The sequence below is a fragment of the Salmo trutta genome, chromosome 16 (assembly GCF_901001165.1).
Source record: "Salmo trutta chromosome 16, fSalTru1.1, whole genome shotgun sequence".
NCBI classification, from domain to species: domain Eukaryota; kingdom Metazoa; phylum Chordata; class Actinopteri; order Salmoniformes; family Salmonidae; genus Salmo; species Salmo trutta.
The window spans coordinates 39849163-39876400 of record NC_042972.1 but is presented as its reverse complement, the minus strand read 5'-3'; the positions used below and the strand labels follow the sequence as shown (position 1 = coordinate 39876400).

The window sequence follows — 27238 nt, the reverse complement described above, 5'->3', positions numbered from 1 at the left end:
AGATCAGATGTTGGATGTTTGAAACATTGTTTATGAAGGACTGAACACACAGGGACACAGCAAGATGCTGAGAAACAAAGGATGACTGGCTGGATGCTTTTTTGTGTGTGTGCCTAATAACCAGGGCTGTCCTTCAAAGTTATCATTAGAAGGCCTGGGCTACCTGTTCTCTGTTAGTATTGGGATAAAGTACTGAGAGCAATTATTAAGTATGAAGATGCTATCCTTATAGTAGGCGAGATCACGTTAGCCTATAAATAGCCTACTTGGGGTTTGCAAATTAGATGAAAAGGTGGCGCATCATCCACTGTTAGTGTCATTTCACGCCATGAACTAAAACTATCAGCAATGGTGGGTAAATTTGCGCCCCCTTGATGCATGCGGCGGACCAGAATAATAATAACCATGTTATTACATGGCTCGCGCCTCCACCAAATTGTAATAACACCAGAAAATGTATCAGTGCAATTAAACACAGTAAGGAGGATGTGCTTAACACAACTACCTACCTTATTTCTTCAACACAACGACGTGACACTATTCGGAATTAATGTCGGAACCTCGTGAAAGCGGTGCACGTTTAAACCAATAGAAGTTCAGAGATAGAAACCGGCCTCCTACACACCTCCATGGGCCGAACTAAACTCTTGCTTCAGCCAATCACTGTAGTCGGACTAGAGGACATATATTCACGGTCTTATTTCCCTAAAGAGCAGTCTGTAGGCTACTCGAAGAACGAACTACTTCAACAACCCAATAAAACTTTGGGACATAATTCATCTGAAGTTTTGAGCTCACGGCAGAAATAACACTGGGGGAATAAACAAGATGAACTGAAGTCATTTTGGAAGCAAAGAATTACTCTGAAAATAAAGAAGAAGCTACTATTTTTTTATGACATATTGTATCAGTCATATTTTTTTAAACGGGAATCTGTAAAAATGAGACACGTCGTTTGAGCCAAAAGAAGATCCGCGGAAGTTACCCAAACTAAAGTCTTGACATTTAAAGATTGCCAGCAATAATATCGACAAGCCACGCTGCGGCGATGGATTCAGGCGGCAAGGTAATTGTGACTCTTAAGTGAGGCTAACGACTAGTTAGAAACATTCTTAGAAACCAATATACAAAACGGTGTGTTTGTGTGTCTGTCTGTGCCTCTGAGAGAGAGAGAGAGAGAGGGAGAGAGAGAGAGAGAGAAAGGGACAAGCTTCTCTGAAAAACTGGTTGGGTTCGCTTGTTAATGTCAATGGGTTCAGAATGGTAAGACTTTTTTTAAAGAAGTTACACTGCCTAACTCACCATTTCATTGTTTCATTGAAATGTAAATGCTCACCAGCATATTTGGATGCAGTGGGATATCCGGCTGCTGGGGAAATGAAGCATGCGCGCCAGCATCAAGTCGTATCGTGGGGTATGCCTACGTGTGTGGCCCCTAATTGGCTATTCATAATCCCTTTTTAAAGACTATAAAATACCTGTATCCTGGCTAATAAACCTGCATCCCCCTCTGTTGACATCATGCCTGTATCATGTAAGCATGATGCCATTACTCACAGGAAGGCAGCACATTAAAGTCTAGATTGAGATTATCTGTTTTATCACAGTATATGAGGTCTTCACTTATTACTTTTTTTATTTGTCCAATGTAACATTTGCTTATTGTTGGTTTACAGTAGTAAAAGGAAGAGACGTGACTCGTCTGGTCTCTGATATGGCTGACTCTTACCGCTGATCCTGTGTGGTTAGTTAAACCCCTGACCACTTCAAAGTCCCTCCCAGTCCTCGCTTACTGTTTACTTCTGGTCGACATGGTGAACATGTATATTGTTATTTTTCTGTATCCCCTTTTTTGGTTTGGCAGAGCTGTGTGATTTCCTGGCGCTCAGCTGGAAAGCTATGTCATGGACGTGATGGGAATGGTCCTGTTCTGTTCCCACAGATACAAGGACTGCAGATGGCCAGGGGCGGTCCGGACAGGGGAATACTCACAGTAGGAAAACACCAGGGGGTCAAAGCTATAATTCCCATTAGGCTAGTGTTTTGCTTTCGACAGGCAGCTTGAGCTTTGAGCGTGCGTCCAGGCTAATACCGCGCTGAGCGTGTTATTAATCAGCATCTCGTGGTTGGGATTTTCATACCGGGCTGGTTTTTATGATCTCTGGGTGTGTGAGCAGCAGGGCAGGGAAGGTGCAGTCAGCGTGTGGGTGGAACCAGGTGTTGGTGACCCAGGGTGTGGTTGAAAATTAACAGCCAAAAAGCCATCAAGCTGTCACCAGCCATGGTTCAATCATGTGTGCATAATATTAAGCATTTGTCCATACTCACCTCTGAGCACACATGATATTCTGGCCCATCTGTCTGCAAGGTAGTACCTTTTGACCTCACTTTGATACACCTGTTCAGATAGACACCTCCCCTGTTTGACTGCTCACCTAGTGGCTGTTTAACTTCCTCTCTCCAAATAACAATACCGTCTAACATCTTTGTTCCCTTTACAGACTAGATAACAAGCATTCAACTAATAGGGCTTTCCCCCTCCGGCGCAAAGCGTAACAATCAAAACATGACTTGAATTCATGGGCAGTTAGTGTACAAATTGTGAGTCCTTTCAAAGCTCCACTCTAAACAATAGGCTTTTTTTTAGTTCAGTGGAGGCCTCTTTTTTCTTGGGTAAGAAACAAGGTAATTGGGGTCAAGTATACAGTTGACCTGGTCTGTGTTGAGTGGAATAACTCTCTAAGAAACAGTTACATTTTTGGCAGAGCTGACAGTTTAGGCTTTTGATTAAGCCCAAAGCCGGCATTCAGTTCCTTCCTTCTAAAAGCTTAATTCCACTCAATCCACTGCCTTCCTTCAAGACGGTCCACTAGCTGTATTTCCCTCTGCATGACTGCCCTTTCAGTATGCCCGTTAATGTATGTGTCAGTGTGTTTGTTCTAATGAGGCCTAATGACTCTTTTCTATAAAATATGGGATTAAGAGATCTGGGAATGCTGTAATTGAAACTGGCACAAACGTAGAGCCTAATTAGTTTTCTAGAAGAAGTGGAAGGCATTGTACACACTGTACTGACCTCTCTGCTAATTGCTATTCATGTGAAGGAGAGTTTGGTTACATCTGTAAGGCCCATTCTCTTGTTCTCCTGAGAGCTGTACTGTATCTGAGATTGTGTTAGGTTTGAACCAACTCTTGCACCAGAATCAGTGGGAAATGAGATGGATCTTAAATACACACATATGTCTAGTAGCAGACAGTCTGCATGCCTACCACCCAGTCTATCCATTGACCTCTATGTATGTTTAAGACCATGACCCAAGCCCAGCTCAGTTAATCCCTACCATTGTGTTGCTGAGTGGTCATAATGCTTCAGCAAATGTACATTATCCTAGGGGCATTGGAAAACACAATGTAAGTAACATAATGTATGTCCCTCTTACTGCCCTGAATGGCTCTGTTGATCACACAGCTATTGCATGCAGTAATCATGGGCCTATGAACCAGTTATACTGTTAGCACTGAGGTGGTGTGCCCTAGTAGGAAGACCACTGTGTGCAGCTCACCCTGCGCTAACATAAATAACATGAGCATGTCTGCCTCTGCTAAGCTTCCCAGTAAAGCAATGAAAACAATGAAGCCTCCCAGAAAGTGCTAAAAATAGCCCACGTTAACATATGTCGTTTAAGAAACAAGGTTCAGGAAATCAATCATTTGCAAGTAAAAGATTAAATTGATATTCTGACAATCTCTGAAACTCACTTAGATAATACCTTTGATGATACAGTGGTAGCAATACATGGTTGTAACATCTACAGAAAAGACAGAAATGCCAAAGGAGGAGGTGTTGCCGTTTATATTCAGAACCACATTCCTGCCTCACCTAAAGCCCATTCTGGTGGGAAGCTGCTATAGACCACCAAGTGCTAACAGTATCTGGATAACATGTGTGAAATGCTTGATAATATGATATCAACAGAGAGGTATATTTTCTGGTTGATTTAAATATTGGCTGGCTTTCATCAGGCTGCCCACTTAAGAAAAAACTTCAGACTGTAACTAGTACCTGCAACCTGGAAAGCTTCAAACTGTAACCAGTGCCTGCAACATGGTTCACGTTATCAGTCAACCTACTAGGATAGTTACAAACAGCACAGGAGAGAAATCATCAACATGTATTGATCACGTCTTTACTAATGCAGCAGAAATTTGCTTTAAAGCAGTATCCAAATCCATCGGATGTAGTGATCACAATATAGTAGCCGTATCGAGGAAGACCAAAGTTCCAAAGGCTGGGCCTAATGTAGTGTATAAGAGGTCATACAATACGTTTTGTAGTGATTTCTATGTTGTTGATGTAAAGAATATTTGTTGGTCCGTGGTGTGTAATGAGGAGCAACCAGACGCTGCACTTGACACATTTATGAAATTGCTTATGCCAGTGATTAATAAGCATGCACCCATTAAGAAAATGACTGTACAAAAAATGTAATCCCTGTGGATTGATGAGGAATTGAAAAATTGTATAGTTGAGAGGGATGAGGCAAAAGGAATTGCAAATAAGTCTGGCTGCACAACTGATGGGCACACGTACTGCAAATTGAGAAATCATGTGACTAAACTGAAGAAAAAGAAGAAAAACTGACACTATGAAACAGATAAATTACATAAAGAATGATTTGTCCAAATAACCAGTGATGAAAAAAGCCAAACACCGGAACTATTGCTGCTCATTATCCCAGGCATCCCATTCCTTCCACACAGATTCTACGATACCAGTTATGTTTACTTAGATCTGTCCACGACAGTTTACTCACAGACTACCACTCAATATGATGCAACGTGTACCAGCAGTAATTTTAGAAGAGGCTAGGGTGTTAGAAGAGAGGGACCACTGACAATTCTAGATTATAGACAAAGGTGATTCAATTCACTAGAACTAAACTATTGCGTTATAGGTGCCATTTACAGGGAAGATGTGGCTGTAAACATTACAGAGCAGGAAGTAATTCTATTTCACCAGACATCCTCCAAAAACCAGTAGTCTGCTTTAGGGCTTTCATCACAGACATTAGGCAACAAAGTGCTTATGTGAAAAAAGGTTATATCTTACACTTGGAATTGACTCTCACAACTCTACATACAACTTTGGTCCAACCCCTGTTCTTCGTTCCTTTTAAGAACAGTCTCACCATCGTCATTCATCAGCACAGTATACACTGGCTCCTGCGTCAGTGTTTCCTTAATGGACTGCTTGTGTTGATCTTATGAAGTAGATCTCATTTACCTAACTACCTCCAAGAATTTAACCATTGGACTTTGTTGAGTAAACTGTTACTCAAAGGACAGGCCGAATGATCACTTTAGATGTTTGCTCATCTCATGCATCACATCGATGTGAAGAGGTTTCACTGATGAGGCATTAGATGAGGCAGGCCTGAAATGTAAACGTTGATTGTAATCATGCAAAACACTTTTTTGGAAAAAGGTTGTATATCTAAATATTCCATTTGTATTTTTCCAAGTTAGATTAATTCAATTATAACCAACTAGGCCTAAAGCCACAGTCAACAATACGCCAGCCACATCACTATGACTGGGCAGAAATTCACAGACTCACTCCTGAGGAGAAGGAGATTTATTTGCATGGAGGTTCGGTTGCGCTGACAGAACCAGGAAAATGTTAACATAAACACGTTCTAAAAATGGTAATATGCTGTCGGTATGCCAGTTAAACTCTCCTGATTTTGTTGTCTCAATGAAAGCTGTTTTCATTGACAATGTTGTTGTTTTATTATATAACCTGTACCTTTAGTTCCTTATTGAACATGGGCATGAGTCATCAGTCATCATGTGATAACAAGGTCCTTTTGTATAGCTTAACTAATCAAATGACTCAAAGTAAACATTTGAATGCAAATTAATACATCTTTAGCCGGAATGTTAACACGGCTGGTGGCGCCAGCTGTTTTACAAAGATGGTGAAATGATGTGTTTAAATGGCCAGTGTTAGTCTGTAAGGCTGCGACAACCATCTACGAGCTGGAGGTTGTGACTTTATTGTTTCCAAGGTAAATGATACATGACCATCCCCTTTCAGGAAGGACACACTGGAATGTTTTCTGATAGCATAGAACACAAGATCTGCCCTAACTCTTCCTCCTTGCAGTGTGTGTGTTTGTGTGTGTGTTTAGGCCAGGGGGAAGGCATGGTCTCCCTCTACGCACTGGTATGTAGTTTCACAGAGTTTCACAGAGGAGTGTTTCATAGTTCCTCACGCACGCACGCACGCACGCACGCACGCACGCACGCACACACACACACACACACACACACACACACACACACACACACACACACACACACACACACACAAAACACACACACACACACACACACACACACACACACATACATACATACATATACAAACACACACTCCAGTGAAGTTCCATATTTATGGAGTGTTTGCAAACCAGTTTGTCTGTGTTAAAGGGTCCCAGACTCACTCAAGCAGTGGCCATTTAAATCTTGCACATCTTTTGAGTGAACAAGATGGAGGTAGCCTATGAGTGTGGTGTTGAAGGAAGACTATGTCTCTTGCTAATTTCGAAACTGGTGTTTTTACAAAAGTGAGTTATTGTCTATATAAGAATGACATAACTGGTTCACTGAAAGGAAGCATGGCTCCTTTAAGAACCTTGCCAACAGCTTTAAAACTTCTGGATTCCTGAACATGTGTATTTGTGTGTGGTGTGTGTTCACATCCTGTACTTGGGCTGGTTATAACAACCCAGTGATGCACTCGTTGAACCCCATCTACTCATTGATTGTGTGGAACCTTATTGGTCAACCTGCTACTGTGGGTGGGGCCACAAAACATTCAGGCCTGCCCTTTTTTGGGTCTCTATTACTGAGCTACACTGCGCAGTGAGTGTTTCCAAACTTACTGGCTTCCTACCCTCTTCATACCCTCAGGCAAGAATCTCAGAATTCACAAAAATGTTATTCCTCCCCTTTTGTTTAGAATAGCCTTGAGTATTTCTTCTCAACAAATATTTTAAGACATTAACAACCTTATTTCACTACTGCCCTTAAAAGCTGCCTTATATAAACCCTTTTCCCTGTCAGATAGTCCTGCTTGTGGGCCTAGTTTAACCCATGAATAAGAAACACATGTAGGCTATAACAACTAATGATGCAACTCTGAAATCACGCAAGTTCAATATCTTAGTTAATATAGTTGAGTGCTTTTTGTAACAATGTGTTAAAGCCTATGTGTCATAGTTTTGGGAGGGTTCACTTTCACACATATTTTACAGACATGTGGGACCTTGTCATAACTACACTGGCTTTAAGTTTGGAATCCCAATATAGTCACATCACAACATGAGTAAGAAAGTGGATCTCAGCTGCCATCACTACTGGTGTGAACCACTAAGGCTAACTCTAACTTTAACAGAACAGCCATGTCACTACCAAAACATCACCACAGATACAGACAACTCCCAAACAGTGGAAAACTCCCATTACCAGTAACCCACATACCTCTTCTCCACACGATTGTAACCAACTCAAAAAATCGACTCATGGGTAGCCTAAACCCCAATATGCCTACAATACTGACTTAGCCACAGACACACTACATGAAATGTGAAAGTGGCATAATGGCTCATCTGAAAAGGATTATGTGTGAGTGTTAACTTGATGGTATGAGGATAATCTCTGCCTGCCTTGGGGCTCCACTGGGATTAAGCCCATCAAATGATTTTTAGAACTAACCGGAACAAGAACAATGCCTGGGACTAAACCACCACTCCCCTGAGAGAGCTGGGTGAGGACACATGATCCTAATGCACCAATATTTACAGTCAACCACCTAAGGTGGACAGTTTGAGGATGAACTCCCCCCTCCTGTGTGCTTGGACGGAGGCTAGGTTGCCTTCGTGCAAGTTGCGTCACTATCACACACATTTGGGGCAGTACAACCACCTATTGCACAATGTCGGATACTAGCCCATTCTACGGAAACTGCAGCTCAAGTTAGGCAAGTTTTTTTACATTTTGGAGGAGGACAAAAAGCATTTAGGAACTAAAACATTACCAGGGCCACATTCATTAAAGTGATGTGCAGTCAAAACAACACAGAAGGTCCATGCAAAGGACATGAGTCAGGAGAATCAGGACATTGTGCTTGTCACTCTTCAGGGTGTTCATAGTGAAATTACTTGTCTAACTAGTAGAACAGGATGAAGTCAATGGATGTTGTAAAACTAAGTTGATTAACCCTTACAGTACAGTACTGAGGTTCTCACTCAAAATATTCCTAAAGGCCTATCTAGCCTAGGCCTATATGGAATGGCATCAATGGGATAACTTCGCCTACAGATTTGTTATCATAAGACAATTAGCCTGTCAACTCCAGGTACCTTCAAGATTTGGAGGATAGGTGATTTCTAACTGACTCTCTCCTGTCTCTTTGCAGCAAGTAACCTTCCAGTTGATGCTGGCAGTAGGAACAGCGGTGATTGGCTCGCTGCAGTTCGGTTACAACACAGGTGTCATCAACGCCCCTCAGAAGGTGAGTCCACAGGGATGAGATTGGGTGGGGAGGGGGGGCTGATGTGTCTGATCGGAATTGGGCGTGGAAGGCTTGTCTATATTTATCCCAACGACACCGTTTTCAAATCGTCACTGACACCTTTTCCCAGACAGGACTCCCCCTGTGCCTGTCTAGGCCAGACAAGATGTTCCCTGCAACACGTGAAAAGAAGGGGGCTAATAATAACTCGACGTAGGCCAATCTCGTCCAAGGCTCTCTCCATTAGAGGACCTCTGTGATGTGATTCATGTGTAAAGGAGTGTTTCCATGCTGTAGGTGAGGAGAAAGCCAGGAGAGTGCTACTCACCCCGTTAAGGAAACATAATTTAGGAGCTCTTAGTGAGATCTGACTCCATCAATTAAATGAACCTCTTTTCCATTAACTTAAACAAGTTTCTTTGACCCTACACCTTCAAACTGTTGCACATGTAAGTGTATCCCCTGGACAGCTTTTTACTGTAGGTGCTAACTCTACAGAATGGTTTTGCTTACTGAAAGCTCACAATAGCCTGGGGATGTTTGGTCATGTGGTCCATAACATTTACATTTAAGTCATTTAGCAGACACTCTTATCCAGAGCAACTTACAAATTGGTGCATTCACCTTATGATGTCCAGTGGAACAACCACTTTACAATAGTGCATCTAAATCTTTTAATGGGGGGGGGGGGTTAGAAGGATTACTTTATCCTACCCTAGGTATTCCTTAAAGAGGTGGGGTTTCAGGTGTTTCCGGAAGGTGGTGATTGACTCCGCTGTCCTGGCGTCGTGAGGGAGCTTGTTCCACCATTGGGGTGCCAGAGCAGCAAACAGTTTTGACTGAGCTGAGCGGGTAGGGAGGCGAGCAGGCCAGAGGTGGATGAACGCAGTGCCCTTGTTTGGGTGTAGGGCCTGATCAGAGCCTGAAGGTACGGAGGTGCCGTTCCCCTCACAGCTCCGTAGGCAAGCACCATGGTCTTGTAGCGGATGCGAGCTTCAACTGGAAGCCAGTGGAGAGAGCGGAGGAGCGGGGTGACGTGAGAGAACTTGGGAAGGTTGAACACCAGATGGGCTGCGGCGTTCTGGATGAGTTGTAGGGGTTTAATGGCACAGGCAGGGGGCCCAGCCAACAGCGAGTTGCAGTAATCCAGACGGGAGATGACAAGTGCCTGGATTAGGATCTGCGCCGCTTCCTGTGTGAGGCAGGGTCGTACTCTGCGAATGTTGTAGAGCATGAACCTACACGATCGGGTCACCGCCTTGATGTTAGTGGAGAACGACAGGGTGTTGTCCAGGGTCACGCCAAGGTTCTTAGCACTCTGGGAGGAGGACACAATGGAGTTGTCAACCGTGATGGCGAGATCATGGAACGGGCAGTCCTTCCCCGGGAGGAAGAGCAGCTCCGTCTTGCCGAGGTTCAGCTTGAGGTCGTGATCCGTCATCCACACTGATATGTCTGCCAGACATGCAGAGATGCGATTCGCTACCTGGTTATCAGAAGGGGGAAAGGAGAAGATTAATTGTGTGTCGTCTGCATAGCAATGATAGGAAAGACCATGTGAGGATATGACAGAGCCAAGTGACTTGGTGTATAGCGAGAATAGGAGAGGCCCTAGAACAGAGCCCTGGGGGGCACCAGTGGTGAGAGCACGTGGTGCAGAGACAGATTCTCGCCACGCCACCTGGTAGGAGCGACCTGTCAGGTAGGACGCAATCCAAGCGTGGGCCGCGCCGGAGATGCCCAACTCGGAGAGGGTGGAGAGGAGGATCTGATGGTTCACAGTATCAAAGGCAGCAGATAGGTCTAGAAGGATGAGAGCAGAGGAGAGAGAGTTAGCTTTAGCAGTGCGGAGAGCCTCCGTGACACAGAGAAGAGCAGTCTCAGTTGAATGACCAGTCTTGAAACCTGACTGATTTGGATCAAGAAGGTCATTCTGAGAGAGATAGCAGGAGAGCTGGCCAAGGACGGCACGTTCAAGAGTTTTGGAGAGAAAAGAAAGAAGGGATACTGGTCTGCAGTTGTTGACATCGGAGGGATCGAGTGTAGGTTTTTTCAGAAGGGGTGCAACTCTCGCTCTCTTGAAGACGGAAGGGACGTAGCCAGCGGTCAAGGATGAGTTGATGAGCGAGGTGAGGTAAGGGAGAAGGTCTCCGGAAATGGTCTGGAGAAGAGAGGAGGGGATAGGGTCAAGCGGGCAGGTTGTTGGGCGGCCGGCCGTCACAAGACGCGAGATTTCATCTGGAGAGAGAGGGGAGAAAGAGGTCAAAGCACAGGGTAGGGCAATGTGAGCAGGACCAGCGGTGTCGTTTGACTTAGCAAACGAGGATCGGATGTCGTCGACCTTCTTTTCAAAATGGTTGACGAAGTCATCCGCAGAGAGGGAGGGGGGGGGAGGGGGAGGAGGATTCAGGAGGGAGGAGAAGGTGGCAAAGAGCTTCCTAGGGTTAGAGGCAGATGCTTGGAATTTAGAGTGGTAGAAAGTGGCTTTAGCAGCAGAGACAGAAGAGGAAAATGTAGAGAGGAGGGAGTGAAAGGATGCCAGGTCCGCAGGGAGGCGAGTTTTCCTCCATTTCCGCTCGGCTGCCCGGAGCCCTGTTCTGTGAGCTCGCAATGAGTCGTCGAGCCACGGAGCAGGAGGGGAGGACCGAGCCGGCCTGGAGGATAGGGGACATAGAGAGTCAAAGGATGCAGAAAGGGAGGAGAGGAGGGTTGAGGAGGCAGAATCAGGAGATAGGTTGGAGAAGGTTTGAGCAGAGGGAAGAGATGATAGGATGGATGAGGAGAGAGTAGCGGGAGAGAGAGAGCGAAGGTTGGGACGGCGCAATACCATCCGAGTAGGGGCAGAGTGAGAAGTGTTGGATGAGAGCGAGAGGGAAAAGGATACAAGGTAGTGGTCGGAGACTTGGAGGGGAGTTGCAATGAGATTAGTGGAAGAACAGCATCTAGTAAAGATGAGGTCAAGCGTATTGCCTGCCTTGTGAGTAGGGGGGGAGGTGAGAGGGTGAGGTCAAAAGAGGAGAAGAGTGGAAAGAAGGAGGCAGAGAGGAATGAGTCAAAGGTAGACGTGGGGAGGTTAAAGTCACCCAGAACTGTGAGAGGTGAGCCATCCTCAGGAAAGGAACTTATCAAAGCGTCAAGCTCATTGATGAACTCTCCAAGGGAACCTGGAGGGCGATAAATGATAAGGATGTTAAGCTTGAAAGGGCTGGTAACTGTGACAGCATGGAATTCAAAGGAGGCGATAGACAGATGGGTCAGGGGAGAAAGAGAGAATGTCCACTTGGGAGAGATGAGGATCCCAGTGCCACCACCCCGCTGACCAGAAGCTCTAAGAATCTCTTAGTTTAGGTAAAAGGGCTAAGTCACACACAGTATTTCTCTTTGTCTGAACAAACCTTGTGGCGCTCAGCTCTGCTCAAAGTTCCAGGTGCCTTGTTGCCCGGATACTAGAGCCCGACCGATATATCGGTTTACTGATATTGTCAGATGTTATACTACAGCATTGTTGAATACTTGTTTCTGATTGGCTAGAAGGGCATACTAGAATGGACACAAACCAGATAACGTGGAAAAGTTTGAAAAGATATCAGGACGCCTTGCAATCATGACGCAATATCCGCCTACACATGCAGACAGTACTTGCTACAAAGTTACAGAAAGCTAATCCAACAACCACACAAACTAAAATTGAATACATTATAAACGCAGGTCCAACGAGGATAAAAAATAGCTGGCTTACTGGCATTGATTTGTTTTTGCAGAGACATATTTTTTGGGGAACATCTGATCACCTGACGTGGTGAGTGATGAACATATATTTCTCCTCTGCCCTCCGCCACTAAAGTTGTCAAATCCTCCCACATGTTTCTAGTTTGACCAGCTGATTTCAGCAACTGATATTTTAGAATTCGGTTGTCATATTGGCAGGTTTACTAGCAACAAACTATTTAGCTATCTTCAAGCCTAGTGTTTGATATGCAGTGCGATCTCCTTGTAACTAGCAGTCAGTGTCAACAAGTGTCCTGATGAGAAGGCCAACTTTTCTAGCTATGCCAGGCAAAACGGGGGCATCATCAGCTCATTGTTATGGATGTATCGAAATGAATGTCAATAGAAAATAGCTTAAATAAACATAAATGCAGCTACTTTGCTGGATGATGAGAGCAACCAAATGATGAGAAAGTATGAATTTGCTTATAAAAATGAAAATATATAATTTTTTATTTTTACCGGTAAATGTGTGCTTAAGTATTGTTTTCTCTGGCAATTGTGGTATAAGCGAGATAAACACCACCATTCTGAACATTACCTTGGAAAAATGAACTCTGCAAAGGGACTCAGCTCTACCTCGCCCCGCTGTGTTGTCCATTATTTCCAAGGTAATGTATCCCTTACATATTGGCCTTTTACTGCTATATCAGTATCGGACGATAATTCCACCGGTAACTGATATTCAATAAATAGGATGAAAAACGTGAATCTCATGCTTATCTGAACACTTGCGTCCATTCTCATGATATGTCATTATTGTCACAATGTAAGAAATCAACATTTGAAGCATATTTCTTGGATAGTTGTTTGGTTTTTAATTTCCCCGGCGTAAAACAGTATATTAGCAGATATATCGGTATCGGTAACTTTTGTCCCCCCCCAAAAAACGGAATTCGTATTGGACCCCAGAAAAACATATTGGTCAGCCTCTACTCTAGATACACGGGGTACACAGGCCCTCTACCTTAACTTTGGCAAATGAGGGATCTGTAGACATGCCCCTTCATCCCACTAATCTGCAGTCTGAGTTTACTCCTCCTGGTGTTCCTCTCTCAGGAGACAACTTATTGCTCCATCACACACACTCATCTGTCTGTCATTATGTCATAAGTGGCTACCTTGCGCTGCCACTTGTTGTCTGGGATCCAGCACTGTTTTACATTATTTTATAGTACTACTGATATTGATTACTGCATACAGTGCCTTCAGAAAGTATTCACACCCCTTTACTTTTTCCACATTTTGTTGTGTTACAAAGTGGGATTAAAATGTATTTAATTGCCATTTTTTGTCAAACGTCTACACAAAATACTCTGCAATGTCAAAGTGGAAGAAAAATTCTAATAAAACACTAATACTGTAAGCACACTGACACATGCTCAGTAATACCACACCATGCCACAGCCGTTTAGGAGCAACATACAGAGTGCAGGGAAGTGTTCACAGAAACGACAGTGTTGCTGAACATAGAGACACATCCAGATTTAGGGTAAATGTAAGAACAGCATTACTACTGTATATTGAAACCCTAGATTATCCCCAACCCAACCCACCTCCCCCTCTCTCCCTCTCTCTCTTTCTCTATGATTAGGGATGGAGTGATGCTGGTTGTTGTGACGCAGGCCCTCCGCTCTAAAGAGTGCAGCACTGATTAGATTAGGTGTCTCTCAAGGGCCCTGGGCTGCTGTCCTGTTTGTCCTTCTGCCTCCCTGCCCGCTCCAAATTGGGCACCTTGTAGCACAGACAGACCTGACTGCCTGCCCAGCCAGGAAGGAGTCCACAGAGGCAGTAACACTTTAATCAGAGCAGGGTCAACGGTCATGAATGAACAGTGTATTTCATTGTGGCCAGGTGCTTGCTAGGTCTTGAGTCAGACACCAGCCATTCTCTATCTGTAAGAATGTTTATTTTATTGGACACTATTAACAGTTTTAGGCTGACTAGGCTAGGCTATATAAGATTTGTCATCACGTCTTTGCAGAATAATTAGGATAACTTTCTGGGTCTGTATAATGTATGATATACCCTATGCCATATTTTGAACAGTCTACCCCTCAGCTGACTTATACATACATTATCAGTTCTATATGAATCGCTCAGCGTTATGTAAGTATCGGTAAAAAAGTATATTGTATAATCTATCAGCAAAGCACATGGCAGGAGCCAGCGGTGATATTTGGGAGAGGAGAACAGGAGGAGGCAGGGCTCAGTGCTGAGTGCTAGAAGTTCTAGATAGAGGGCACATTCCTCCCAGCCTGTACTACTTAACTTCCATCACAAGCTGGGCGGACTTATGTATTTTTGTCAACACTGATAAGTCATTGTGGGGGAAGGGGCTGAAACCCAACACTTCGCTCTTTCATAAACTTCCTTGTTGAAGGAAAACGAGGGGCGTGTTCAGCAGGACGCAACTTTTTGGAACGTTCAGATAGAAATATGCTATGTAGAACAAACATGCATCTCTGACATGTAGAATAAGAATGCCGGCTCTATTTGTGGCAATTCTATCTACAACGTTCAGAACGCTTTCGTACGAAACATGGCCCTGAAATCCAATCCTATACCGTCATCTACTGGCCAGACACCAAAACAGCAGTCACCTGGCCAATGCCAATGAGGACAAGGAAACTTCAATTAAAAAAACAAGTGAACATTTGACTGTGATTTCTTTCTTTGGCACTGTTTCGTTTCCCTTCTCTGCTAGGTTATTGAGATGTTCCTCAATGAGACATGGCAGGATCGCTACAAGGAGTCCATCCCCAAGACCTCCCTCACCACCCTGTGGGCCATCTCTGTTGCCATCTTCTCTGTCGGCGGCATCTTTGGCTCCTTCTCCGTGGGCCTGTTTGTCAACCGCTTTGGCAGGTAAATATGTAACTTCACAATGTTTATTTACAACTGTGTTATGTGAGATTATATGACATGGATGGCCTATGTACTATTTAATATGTGTGACATGTAAAGGTTTGTACAATAATTGGACTGTAATTGACATGACTATTTCTGTGCTGCCTACAGGAGGAACTCCATGCTCATGGCCAACGTGCTGGCCTTTGTCTCCGCTGCTCTCATGGGCTTCTCTAAGATGGGTAGGTCGTGGGAGATGCTGATCATCGGGCGCTTCGTGGTGGGACTTTACTCCGGCCTCTCAACTGGCTTTGTACCCATGTACGTGGGTGAGGTGGCCCCCACTGCCCTTCGAGGAGCCCTGGGTACCCTCCACCAGCTGGGCATTGTCACAGGCATCCTGATGGCACAGGTCAGTGCCAGTGTCCACAGGGATATTATATGGAGAATAATGGATAATACAGTGCCTTCGGAAAGCATTCAGACCCCTTAACTTTTTACACATTTTGTTACGTTACAGCCTTATTCTAAAATGTATTAAGTAAATACAAATCCTCAGAAATGTACACACACTACCCATAATGACAAAGCAAAAACCTTATTTATTTACAGTATTCAGACCCTTTGCTATGAGAATGTATGCATCCTGTTTCCATTGATCATCCTTGAGATGTTTCTACAACATGATTGAAGTCCACCTGTGGCAAATTCAATTGATTGGATATGATTTGGAAAGGTACAAACGTGTTTATATAAGATCGCACAGATTACAGTGCATGTCAGAGCAAAAACCAAGCCATGAGGTCGAAGGAATTCTCCGTAGAGTTCTGAGACAGGATTGTGTCGAGGCACAGATCTGGGGAAGGGTGCCAAAACAGTTCTGCAGCATTGAAGGTCCCCAAGAACAGAGTGGCCTCCATCATTCTTAAATGGAAGAAGTTTGGAACCACCAAGACTCTTCCCAGAGCTGGCCGTCCGGCCAAACTGAGCAATCGAGGGAGAAGGGCCATTGTCAGGGAGGTGACCAAGAACACGATGGTCACTTTGACAGAGCTCTAGAGTTCCTCTGTGGAGATGGGAGAACCTTCCAGAAGGACAACCATCTCTGCAGCACTCCATCAATCAGGCCTTTATGGTAGAGTGGCCAGACGGTAGCCACTCCTCAGTAAAAGGCACATGACAGCCTACTTGGAGTTTGCCAAAAGGCACCTTAGACTCTCAGACCATGAGAAACAAGATTCTCTGGTCTGATGAAACCAAGATTGAACTCTTTGACCTGAATGCCAAGCGTCACGTCTGGAGGAAACCTGACACCATCCCTACGGTGAAGCATGGGACTTCGGGACAAGTCTCTAAATGTCCTTGAGTGGCCCAGCCAAAGCCCGTACTTGAACCCGATCGAACATCTTTGGAGTGACCTGAAAATAGCTGTGTAGCAACCATCCCCATCCAACCTGACAGAGCTTTAGAGGATCTGCAGAGAGGAAGGGGGAAAACTCCCCAAATACAGCTGTGCCAAGCTTGTAGTGTCCTACCCAAGAAGACTTGAGGCTGTAATCACTGCCAAAGGTTCTTCAACAAAGTACTGAGTTAAGGGTCTGAATACTTATGTAAATGTAATATTTCAATTTTTTTATAGATTAGTAAACATTTCTAAAAACCTGTTTTTGCTTTGTTATGATGGGGTATTGTGTGTAGATTGATGAGGAAAATAAACAACTTTATACATTTTTGAATAAGGCTGTAACGAAACAAAATGTTGTACCTTTATTTTGAAAAGGAGTCAGGCTGAGACCAAGGTCTCATTTACAGATGAGCCCAGTAATTACAAAAATATACACATCAATACACTACCAAAGCAAAACAGAGATACAGAACACAATCATAGAAAATAAATATATGTTTCAGTAAATATGTCCTCAATCAGCCGTCTGAATTGCCCTAGAAGCACCGAATCATAAAATATCTGATTTTGAAGATTATTCCACACGTAAACATGCAAAAAAAACACAAGCGTATTTACCGCTCAGTTGATAGAACATGGCGCTTGCAACTTCAGGATAGTGGGTTTGATTGCCCGGATCACATAAAATGTATGCATGCATGATTCTAAGTCTCTTCGGATAAAAACGTCTGCTAAATGGAATATATTATTATTATTATAGATCGAATGGATCTCCAGAGTTAGCCATCCCTGAGACCGGCTCGGTCTGGCTGCTCGTACGTCTTTAGGTTAACAAATAAGTAAGGTATGGCAGAAGTTTGCACAAGAAGGCTTAATCTGATGGTGGTCTAACAATGTGTTTTGGTTCAGGTGTTTGGCATGGAGGCCTTAATGGGGAACAAATCTCTGTGGCCCTTCCTGCTGGGCTTCACCTTCATCCCAGCCCTGGCGCAGTGTGCCCTGTTGCCCTTCTGCCCCGAGAGCCCCCGCTTCCTCCTCATCAACCGCAACGAGGAGAACAAGGCCAAAACTGGTGAGTAGAGTACATTTACTCACAATCACACATTCATACGCTTTATGTCATCAGTTCAGCCAATTTCAGGTCTGTCAGTTTGAATGACTTGAAAAAATTCTGAATCGAAAATAATGGCTTATTTTCAATTCATTAGTTGAATTTAAACTCATCCCTGAATTGTCTGAATTGACCAGGTATGGAGTGACCCAGCCCTAGCAGACTGTAATGTAACCTCCATTCTCTCTCTGTCTCTGTCAGTCCTGAAGAAGCTGCGTGGGACCACAGACGTGAGTGCAGACATGCAGGAGATGAAGGAGGAGGCCAGGCAGATGATGAGGGAGAAGAAGGTGACCATCCCAGAGCTGTTCCGCTCCCCACTCTACCGCCAGCCCATCTTCATCGCCGTCATGCTCCAGCTCTCCCAGCAGCTGTCTGGCATCAACGCTGTGAGTTACTTCTCATTCTTCTCACCCCTAACACACACTCCACATACACAAACACCTATACTGCCATGTCTATTTTGTAACTTTAAACTATGCTGTTGGTTTCCTCCAGGTTTTCTACTACTCTACCGATATCTTTGAGAAGGCCGGAGTTGCTCAGCCTGTTTATGCTACAATTGGTGCCGGTGTGGTCAACACAGCCTTCACTGTGGTGTCGGTGAGTAACTATGGCAGATACTGGTGTGTTTGTGTCATTTTTGGTGCACATGATGCATGATGCACTTCATTTGTGTTTAGACAGTATAACTCAACCCTCTCTCCGTTCCTCAGCTGTTTGTGGTAGAGCGTGCTGGACGCAGGTCTCTCCACCTGCTGGGGCTGATAGGAATGGCAGGCGCTGCCATCCTGATGACCATTGCTCTAGCTCTGCTGGTACTTAGACTAACTACAACACACTTCACATAATGGTAGCAGCTCTCATAAGGAATCAATGAGGAAAAACACTTGGTTTTTTCATACTAGTCCTTGTTAATGTAATATGTAGAATGAATACCAGTAATTTAACCCCCTGCTGTCTGTTTGTCCTCCATCAGGACAAGCTGCCATGGATGTCCTACGTGAGTATTGTGGCCATCTTTGCCTTTGTGGCGTTCTTTGAGATCGGCCCGGGTCCCATCCCCTGGTTCATTGTGGCTGAGCTGTTCTCCCAGGGACCCCGGCCCTCGGCCTTCGCTGTGGCTGGCTTCTCCAACTGGACTGCCAACTTCATAGTGGGCATGGCCTTCCCGTATGTAGAGGTAAGCACTGAGCACAACCTTGTTAGTCAGATGCTCAACATGGTAGATGTTGTAGAAATACTAATCTTGATATATATGAACTCGTAGTTTGAATACATGTTCGTTTGGAGCCGACTGCTTAATAAACTGTGTCATCAATGTTCTCTCTTCTTCTCTTCTCCGTCTCGCCCTACAGCAGTTGTGTGGCCCTTATGTCTTTGTCATCTTCACCATACTGCTGCTCAGCTTCTTCATCTTCACCTACTTCAAGGTGCCTGAGACCAAGGGCCGGACGTTTGACGAGATCTCAGCCGGGTTCCGCCAGTCGGCTGGCACTGGTGGAGAGAAGCACTCGCCAGAGGAGCTCAACAGCCTGGGGGCTGACTCTCAGCTCTAAGCACCTGTCCCTCCCCTCTCCTCTCGTTCCACTCCCGCTGATGAGGCCCGGCCCTGAACCCTCTCTGGCCACCCCAACCTGAGGGGACCACTCACTAACTGCGTGCAAACTGACTACTAAACTGACACACTGGTTGTCATTACATTTCAGGCATCTTCACCAAGCAGAGAACAGATGCCCTGATCCCCCCTCCCGATCCCCTGTCTCAACGTCTCTAGCTCCTTTCTCTTCTCATCACAACACTAACTTGGTGGGAGCAGGGACATGGGTGGCTGAAGGTGGGTTGGAATGGTAGATGGTTAGACGAACGAAAAGGGGGGTCTTCAATTATACAACGGTCACCGCTAAGTTACTTTTACTTTATTTTCTCTTATTTTGTCTGTTGCCTTACTCATTTTGTCAGTTTAGATATCCATGCTTATGTCCCTTATGTAGGTCTCAGTACTTCTCATTGAAGTAAGGGATGATTTTAAAGTTCAGAATTTGTGTTTTTGTTCCCTTTGTTACTTGATGAAACAGAGCATACTGTGTAGCAACACTGTAGCCACAGCAAATTTGAGCAATTGTTGTGGAATTGAAATATGACATTTGTACTGTTTTCCAACAGGGGGAGCAGTGCCCTCAATGAAAGGCCTTCTACTGTATCGTACCACAAATTGACTTGCTTTGCCAGTCCAGAGACTAAACCACAGTTAATGGTTATTGTGTTCCACATAGGGGATGTCTGAGGCTACATATAACAATATGTATCTTTATTACACAGACCCTCTGTTTATGACCTAAATTATTTACTGGATCAATCAAGACCCTCAAGACATTGCATGCCATGTAAATATTTTTTTACCAACAAATGTTTAACTTCTGTCCAGATAGGTTTTTGATTATTTTAGAAATATTTGTTTCTTATGGAAAAATAAATCAAATCATGAAGAGTCATTTTTTATGAGGTTTATTTCTTAGTGAATTACAGCACTGTTAGAAAAATGTTATCAAACATTGGGTGCATACTTTTTGGCTGTAAGTACTGTATGTGTACATGTAATATTTAATTCCCAAGCAATACCCATGAGCATGAATTTTACACTATGAAATCATAGGACTAGTTGAGATATTTCTACTCTGGCACTTGTGATGGTAGTTGGCGCCTTGAATATGACAGTAGATTTGGTCATTGGAATCACTCATCCGCTTCTTCATAAGAGCAAACTGTTGAAAAGCAACGTAAGCCTGTTTCACTGCATGCTAATATGAGCGTAACTCCCCGCTAAAACTAAAATGAAGTCCCTCACAACAGGCTTCCTTTCAAACAGGGTCTAATATGTAATGTGGCTTCCAGCCTTATCAAGGTCTGCTTCATCCTGAAAGTGCTTTTACACCCTTTGGGGTCAGACTCACAACTAATGTTCCATGTTTCTAGAAAAGTTGTGATTTTTGTTATTGTAACTCCACAATGCCTTTGCATAGTTCAGCACTGTAGGGGCTGTTATATTGTTCAGTTATGTTTTGTGACACATAGCTGACTACCCTGTATAGGTGGCTGAATCAGGCGACTCCACCTGTGCCACTTCAATAAGTTTTCCTTTCATTTTATAAGGCATTTTGAGAAAAGTTTATAGCGGCATTTTATCATCCACAATGTTGGTTGTTTTGTCACAAAAAAATATTCCGTAATAGTAGTTGGAGCATGGCTCAAAATGTTCTACAAAATGTGGAGCCCCGTTATGTTAATGAAAAGAGATTGGTTTAGATGTCATTGTTTTTTTTTTAACTACATGGTTAGCCTAACCTCTCCCTACATTCACAGATCTATGTTATTAGAAATCAAAAGGTAGGCAGAATATGTTTTGCTATCAAATATAGGCTAATCCAGCGAGTCTAAAGTGAATATGGTTTTAAAGTGGTTTAAATGGTTTTCGTAATGGCCCTTGACCCAAACAGGACTCCACAAGAAACATCCATTGTAATCATTCCATGACGACTTTGTGTGCATTCACATGCATGCAAATATATGTATGCGTCTTTGAAATGATATGGGACTCTATAGTACTGTCTCCTCCCCCAACAATCTGTCGGTTAAACACTGCAACCTCATTGACTGTAAGTCGCCCTAAGTCATCAAATGGCAGGATCAATGTTGGCACCAAAGACTTGGCATATGTCGGATTGAACTCCGAACCTGTGATGGAGAGCAAAAGATGCACTTATGGACTGAAATCAAATGCAATGTACTTTGTGTGTTAAGTTTCTGACAATTATGTTTGGGCATTTTATAAACACATTTATTAACACATGATGTTTGCATAAAACAGTTGAAGAAATCCATCACTGCACATAATGAGGCCACAAGACGTTTAATGTAAATACAATAGATAGTAGAGAACCCAAATGTATAAATATTTTATTATAGTTACTACTCGTATCGGTAGTTGTACATCTATTTTTGCATAATAAACACACCTGCCTTTATTTTCTCAGATTTGCTCTCTGAAGAAATATTGTTTGAGATAACTATTAACACAATCTTATTTCAACTTTGTACATGAACCATTGAATGATATATACTATTTATTAGATGTCTAATTTATTAGATGTTTTTATTTTCAATTTTTTTTTAGTACAGTATTAATTTACATTTTGTAAAAGCACCTGTGTGTATGTTGGGTGAATATGAACCTCCAACAGAACAATCTTTTGTAAAACAGTGTGCTATGATGTCAATGTCCTGATAGTCTTCTTTTCTTTTGTAAGATGTGTGGTTGGATTTTTTAATCAATAAAATAAAACAAGCATACAGGGAAACATGGAAATTAGCTGGGTTATTTATTTTCACAAGAATTGAGTTCAGATTGTAATCAGTGACTACAGATGCTCTAAAACCTATCTACTTTTCTAATAATTTATGTGCTTTCCGATCTAAATCATGCAGTTAATGGTTTGATGTATACTACAGTATTTTCATAAGCAAGTAGGAGAAGATCCTTATTGGTTCCTGAGTGCCACCATGCTATTGCCAGGGAAACAAAAGTGTCTCGTCCTATGTAAGTGTAGATGTGTGTGTGTCTGTTTGTGTGTACACGTGCGTGCGTTCCTGGGTGTGTATGTGTGTGACCGTAAATGTGCATCAGTGAGTGTGTGTCCGTGTCTGGGTAAGTGGCCAGATGCGATTCTCCCTGCATCAAAGGAAGGAAGCTTTGAAAATCATGCAGTCAGAGACTGTTCTCTCTCTCCCTCTCCCTCTCCCTCTCCGTGTCACACTCACTCTCACTCTCTATAGAAGAGATTCAGACATAGAGAAAATTTGGGTGAGTGCACATTCCCCTCACACACATGTAATCACATGGGGACAACAGAAGGCAGTAGATTCTGAATGACCCCTATCTACACATAAACTCAGCAAAAAAATAAACGTCCCTTTTTCAGGACCCTGTCTTTCAAAGATAATTTGTAAAAATCCAAATAACTTGACAGATCTTCATTGTAAAGCGTTTAAACACTGTTTCCCATGCTTGTTCAATGAACCATAAACAATTAATGAACATGCACCTGTGGAACGGTCATTAAGACACTAACAGCTTACAGACGGTAGGCAATTAAGGTCACAGTTATGAAAACTTAGGACACTAAAGAGGCCTTTCTACTAACTCTGAAAAACACCAAAAGAAAGATGCCCAGGATCCCTGCTGATCTGCATGAATATGCCTTAGGCATGCTGCAAGGAGGCATGAAGACTGCAGATGTGGCCAGGGCAATAAATTGCAATGTCCATACTGTGAGATGCCTAAAACAGTGCTAAGACATCCACCTCCCTCATGTGGTACCCTTCCTGCAGGTGGTTCCTGACATGACCCTCCAGCATGACAATGCCACCAGCCATGCTGCTTGTTCTGTATGTGATTTCCTGCAAGACAGGAATGTCAGTGTTCTGCCATGGCCAGCGAAAAGCCCGGATCTCAATCCCATTGTGCACGTCTGGGACCTATTGGATCAGCGAGTGAGGGCTAGGGCCATTCCCCCCAGAGATGTCAGGGAATTTGCAGGTGCCTTGGTGGAAGAGTGGGGTAACATCTCACAGCAAGAACTGGCAAATCTGGTGCAGTCCATGAGGAGGAGATGCACTGCTGTACTTAATGCAGCTGGTGGCCACACCAGATACTGACTGTTACTTTTGATTTTGACCCCCCCCCCTTTGTTCAGGGACACATTATTCAATATCTGTTAGTCACATGTCTGTGGAACTTGTTCAGTTTATGTCTCAGTTGTTGAATCTTGTTATGTTCATACAAATACTTACACATGTTAAGTTTGCTGAAAATAAATGCAGTTGACAGTGAGAGGAGTTTCTTTTTTTGCTGAGTTTATAATGGGTGAATATACTGACTATACGGTTGGGACTTTATGGCTATGGAGTCTCACCACTCTCTCGTGGTTTATTCAAAATGCTGCATAGGAAACGTTCAGTGCACCTTTTTATCTGATACATACAGTGCCTTCAGAAATATTCACACCCCTTGACTTTTTCCACATTTTGTTGTGTGGATTTAATTGCCTTTTTTTTTTACAAAAATCTACCACAGCAAATACTCTAACATTAGTAAAAAATAAAACAGTAATATACTGTATCTTGATTAGATAAGTATTCAACCCCCTGAGTCAATACATGTTAGAATCACCTTTGGCAGCGATTACAGCTGTGTCTTTCTGGATTGTGCAACATGTGCCCATTATTCTTTTCAAAATGATTCAAGCTCTGTCAAATTGGTTGTTGATCATTGCTAAACAACCTTTTTCAGGTCTTTGCCATAGATTTTCAAGTAGATTTAAGTCAAAACTGTAGCTCGGCCACTCAAGAACATTCATTGTCTTCTTGGTAAGCAACTCCCGTGTTGATTTGGCCTTTTGTTTTAGGTTATTGTCCTGCTGAAGGTGAATTAATCTCCCAGTGTCTGGTGGAAAACAGACTGAACCAGGTTTTTCTCTAGCATTTTGCCTGTGCTTAGGTGCGTTCCATTTCTTTTTTATCCTGCTTTTTGCATTAGATGCGTCTCAAAGCATTCCAGGTGAAGATGGTTGAGAGAATGCCAAGAGTGTGCAAAGCTGTCATTAAGGTAAAGGGTGGCTACTTTGACTGGTACTGTGTATATATATATATATATACATATATATACTGCTCAAAAAAATAAAGGGAACACTTAAACAACACATCCTAGATCTGAATGAAAGAAATAATTTTATTAAATACTTTTTTCTTTACATAGTTGAATGTGCTGACAACAAAATCACACAAAAATAATCAATGGAAATCCAATTTATCAACCCATGGAGGTCTGGATTTGGAGTCACACTCAAAATTAAAGTGGAAAACCACACTACAGGCTGATCCAACTTTGATGTAATGTCCTTAAAACAAGTCAAAATGAGGCTCAGTAGTGTGTGTGGCCTCCACGTACCTGTATGACCTCCCTACAATGCCTGGGCATGCTCTTGATGAGGTGGCGGATGGTCTCCTGAGGGATCTCCTCCCAGACCTGGACTAAAGCATCCGCCAACTCCTGGACAGTCTGTGGTGCAATGCGGCGTTGGTGGATGGAGCGAGACATGATGTCCCAGATGTGCTCAATTGGATTCAGGTCTGGGGAACGGGCGGGCCAGTCCATAGCATCAATGCCTTCCTCTTGCAGGAACTGCTGACACACTCCAGCCACATGAGGTCTAGCATTGTCTTGCATTAGGAGGAACCCAGGGCCAACCGCACCAGCATATGGTCTCACAAGGGGTCTGAGGATCTCATCTCGGTACCTAATGGCAGTCAGGCTACCTCTGGCGAGCACATGGAGGGCTGTGCGGCCCCCCAAAGAAATGCCACCCCACACCATAACTGACCCACCGTCAAACCGGTCATGCTGGAGGATGTTGCAGGCAGCAGAACGTTCTCCACGGCGTCTCCAGACTCTGTCACGTCTGTCACGTGCTCAGTGTGAACCTGCTTTCATCTGTGAAGAGCACAGGGCGCCAGTGGCGAATTTGCCAATCTTGGTGTTCTCTGGCAAATGCCAAACGTCCTGCACGGTGTTGGGCTGTAAGCACAACCCCCACCTGTGGACGTCGGGCCCTCATACCACCCTCATGGAGTCTGTTTCTGACCGTTTGAGCAGACACATGCACATTTGTGGCCTGCTGGAGGTCATTTTGCAGGGCTCTGGCAGTGCTCCTCCTGCTCCTCCTTGCACAAAGGTGGAGGTAGCGGTCCTGCTGCTGGGTTGTTGCCCTCCTACGGCCTCCTCCACGTCTCCTGATGTACTGGCCTGTCTCCTGGTAGCGCCTCCATGCTCTGGACACTACGCTGACAGACAGAGCAAACCTTCTTGCCACAGCTCGCATTGATGTGCCATCATGGATGAGCTGCACTACCTAAGCCACTTGTGTGGGTTGTAGACTCCGTCTCATGCTACCAATAGAGTGAAAGCACCGCCAGCATTCAAAAGTGACCAAAACATCAGCCAGGAAGCATAGGAACTGAGAAGTGGTCTGTGGTCTCCACCTGCAGAACCACTCCTTTATTGGGGGTGTCTTGCGTATTGCCTATAATTTCCACCTGTTGTCTATTCCATTTGCACAACAGCATGTGAAATTTATTGTCAATCAGTGTTGCTTCCTAAGTGGACAGTTTGATTTCACAGAAGTGTTATTGACTTGGAGTTACATTGTGTTGTTTAAGTGTTCCCTTTATTTTTTGAGCAGTATATATATACAGAGGATTCTGAAAGTATTCAGACCCCTTGACTTATTCCACATTTTGTTACATTACAGCCTTATTCTAAAATGGATTAAATAAAAAACATTTCCTCATCAATCTACACACAATACCCCATAATGACAAAGTAAACCAAGATTTTTAGAAATTTTTGAAAATACAGCCAGAGCCCGGACTCAAATATCTCTGGAGAGACCTGAAATAGCTGTGCAGACACTTCCCATCTAACCTGACAGAGCTTGAGAGGATCTGCAGAGAAGAATGGGAGCAACTCCCCAAATACAGGTGTGCCAAGCTTGTAGCGTCATACTCAAGAAGACTCAAGGCTGTAATTGCTGCCAAAGGTGCTTCAACAAAGTACTGAGCAAAGGGTCTGAATACTTATGTAAATGTAATTCTTCTGTTATTATTTGTAATAAATTTCCCCCAAAATTCTAAAACACTATTTTTGCTTTGTCTATTGTCAGATGCGATGGCATATCACTGCAGAATGCTGTGGTAGCCATGCTGGTTAAGCGTGCCTTGAATTCAAAATAAATCCCAGACAATGTCACCAGCAAAGCACCCCCACACCAAACAATTCATATTCAGGACAAAAAGTTGATTGCTTTGACACATTTTTTGAATACATTATTTAGTGCCTTGTTACAAACAGGATGTATGTTTTGGAATGTTTTTTATTCTCTACAGGCTTCCTTCTTTTCACTCTGTCAATTAGGTTAGTATTGTGTAGTAACTACAATGTTGTTGATCCATAATCAGTGTTCTCCTATCACAGTCATTAAACTGGGCTTGACTTTTTCATTGGGTGTTTTGATATCTGTAGCGTTGCGCATCATGTCAACTTTGATACTGTGTAGATCATTTGCAGATGGGAGGCAAGACTTTTCCAGCTGCCATGTCTCTCTCCTGTAGCTTCTTGTTCATGCACTTTCCAGAATGGTGTTTGCAGCTGGGACCTATTTACATAAACACAGGGTTGGCCATTGATACACCCTTTGTATCTGAGTAGCCTACAGTACTATAGCAGTAATTTACTAGCAGCATTGAGGAACTTGGTTCAATGCTGTCAAATGTTACTCTGTAACCTGCTGATCTACAAACATGAACCTCTTCCCTTGCTTTATCATCAAATCTAAAATACCTGGAATAGTTTGTTGAAATTTTGTACCTCTTAAAAATCATATCTTCAGGTTTTTGTGGACACATTTCTATT

The 27238-nt window shown here is 43.5% G+C and overlaps 1 protein-coding gene across 2 annotated transcripts; it reads left to right on the top strand.

The window, feature by feature from the left end:
• The first annotated feature begins 676 nt into the window (after positions 1–676).
• Positions 677–22070, top strand: LOC115150749 (solute carrier family 2, facilitated glucose transporter member 1). Of its 2 annotated transcripts, none has more exons than XM_029694364.1 (10): positions 677–1066; positions 8483–8578; positions 15054–15214; positions 15368–15608; positions 17511–17673; positions 17914–18101; positions 18211–18315; positions 18429–18530; positions 18692–18895; positions 19074–22070. In XM_029694364.1, exons 1-10 carry the CDS (start codon positions 1049–1051, stop codon positions 19269–19271), a joined length of 1476 nt encoding a protein of 491 aa, XP_029550224.1. In that variant the 5' UTR covers positions 677–1048; the 3' UTR covers positions 19272–22070. The 2 variants fall into 2 exon arrangements, with proteins under 2 accessions (XP_029550224.1, XP_029550223.1); XM_029694363.1 differs by having other exon boundaries at positions 679–1066; positions 19071–22070.
• Positions 22071–27238: the final 5168 nt, after the last annotated feature.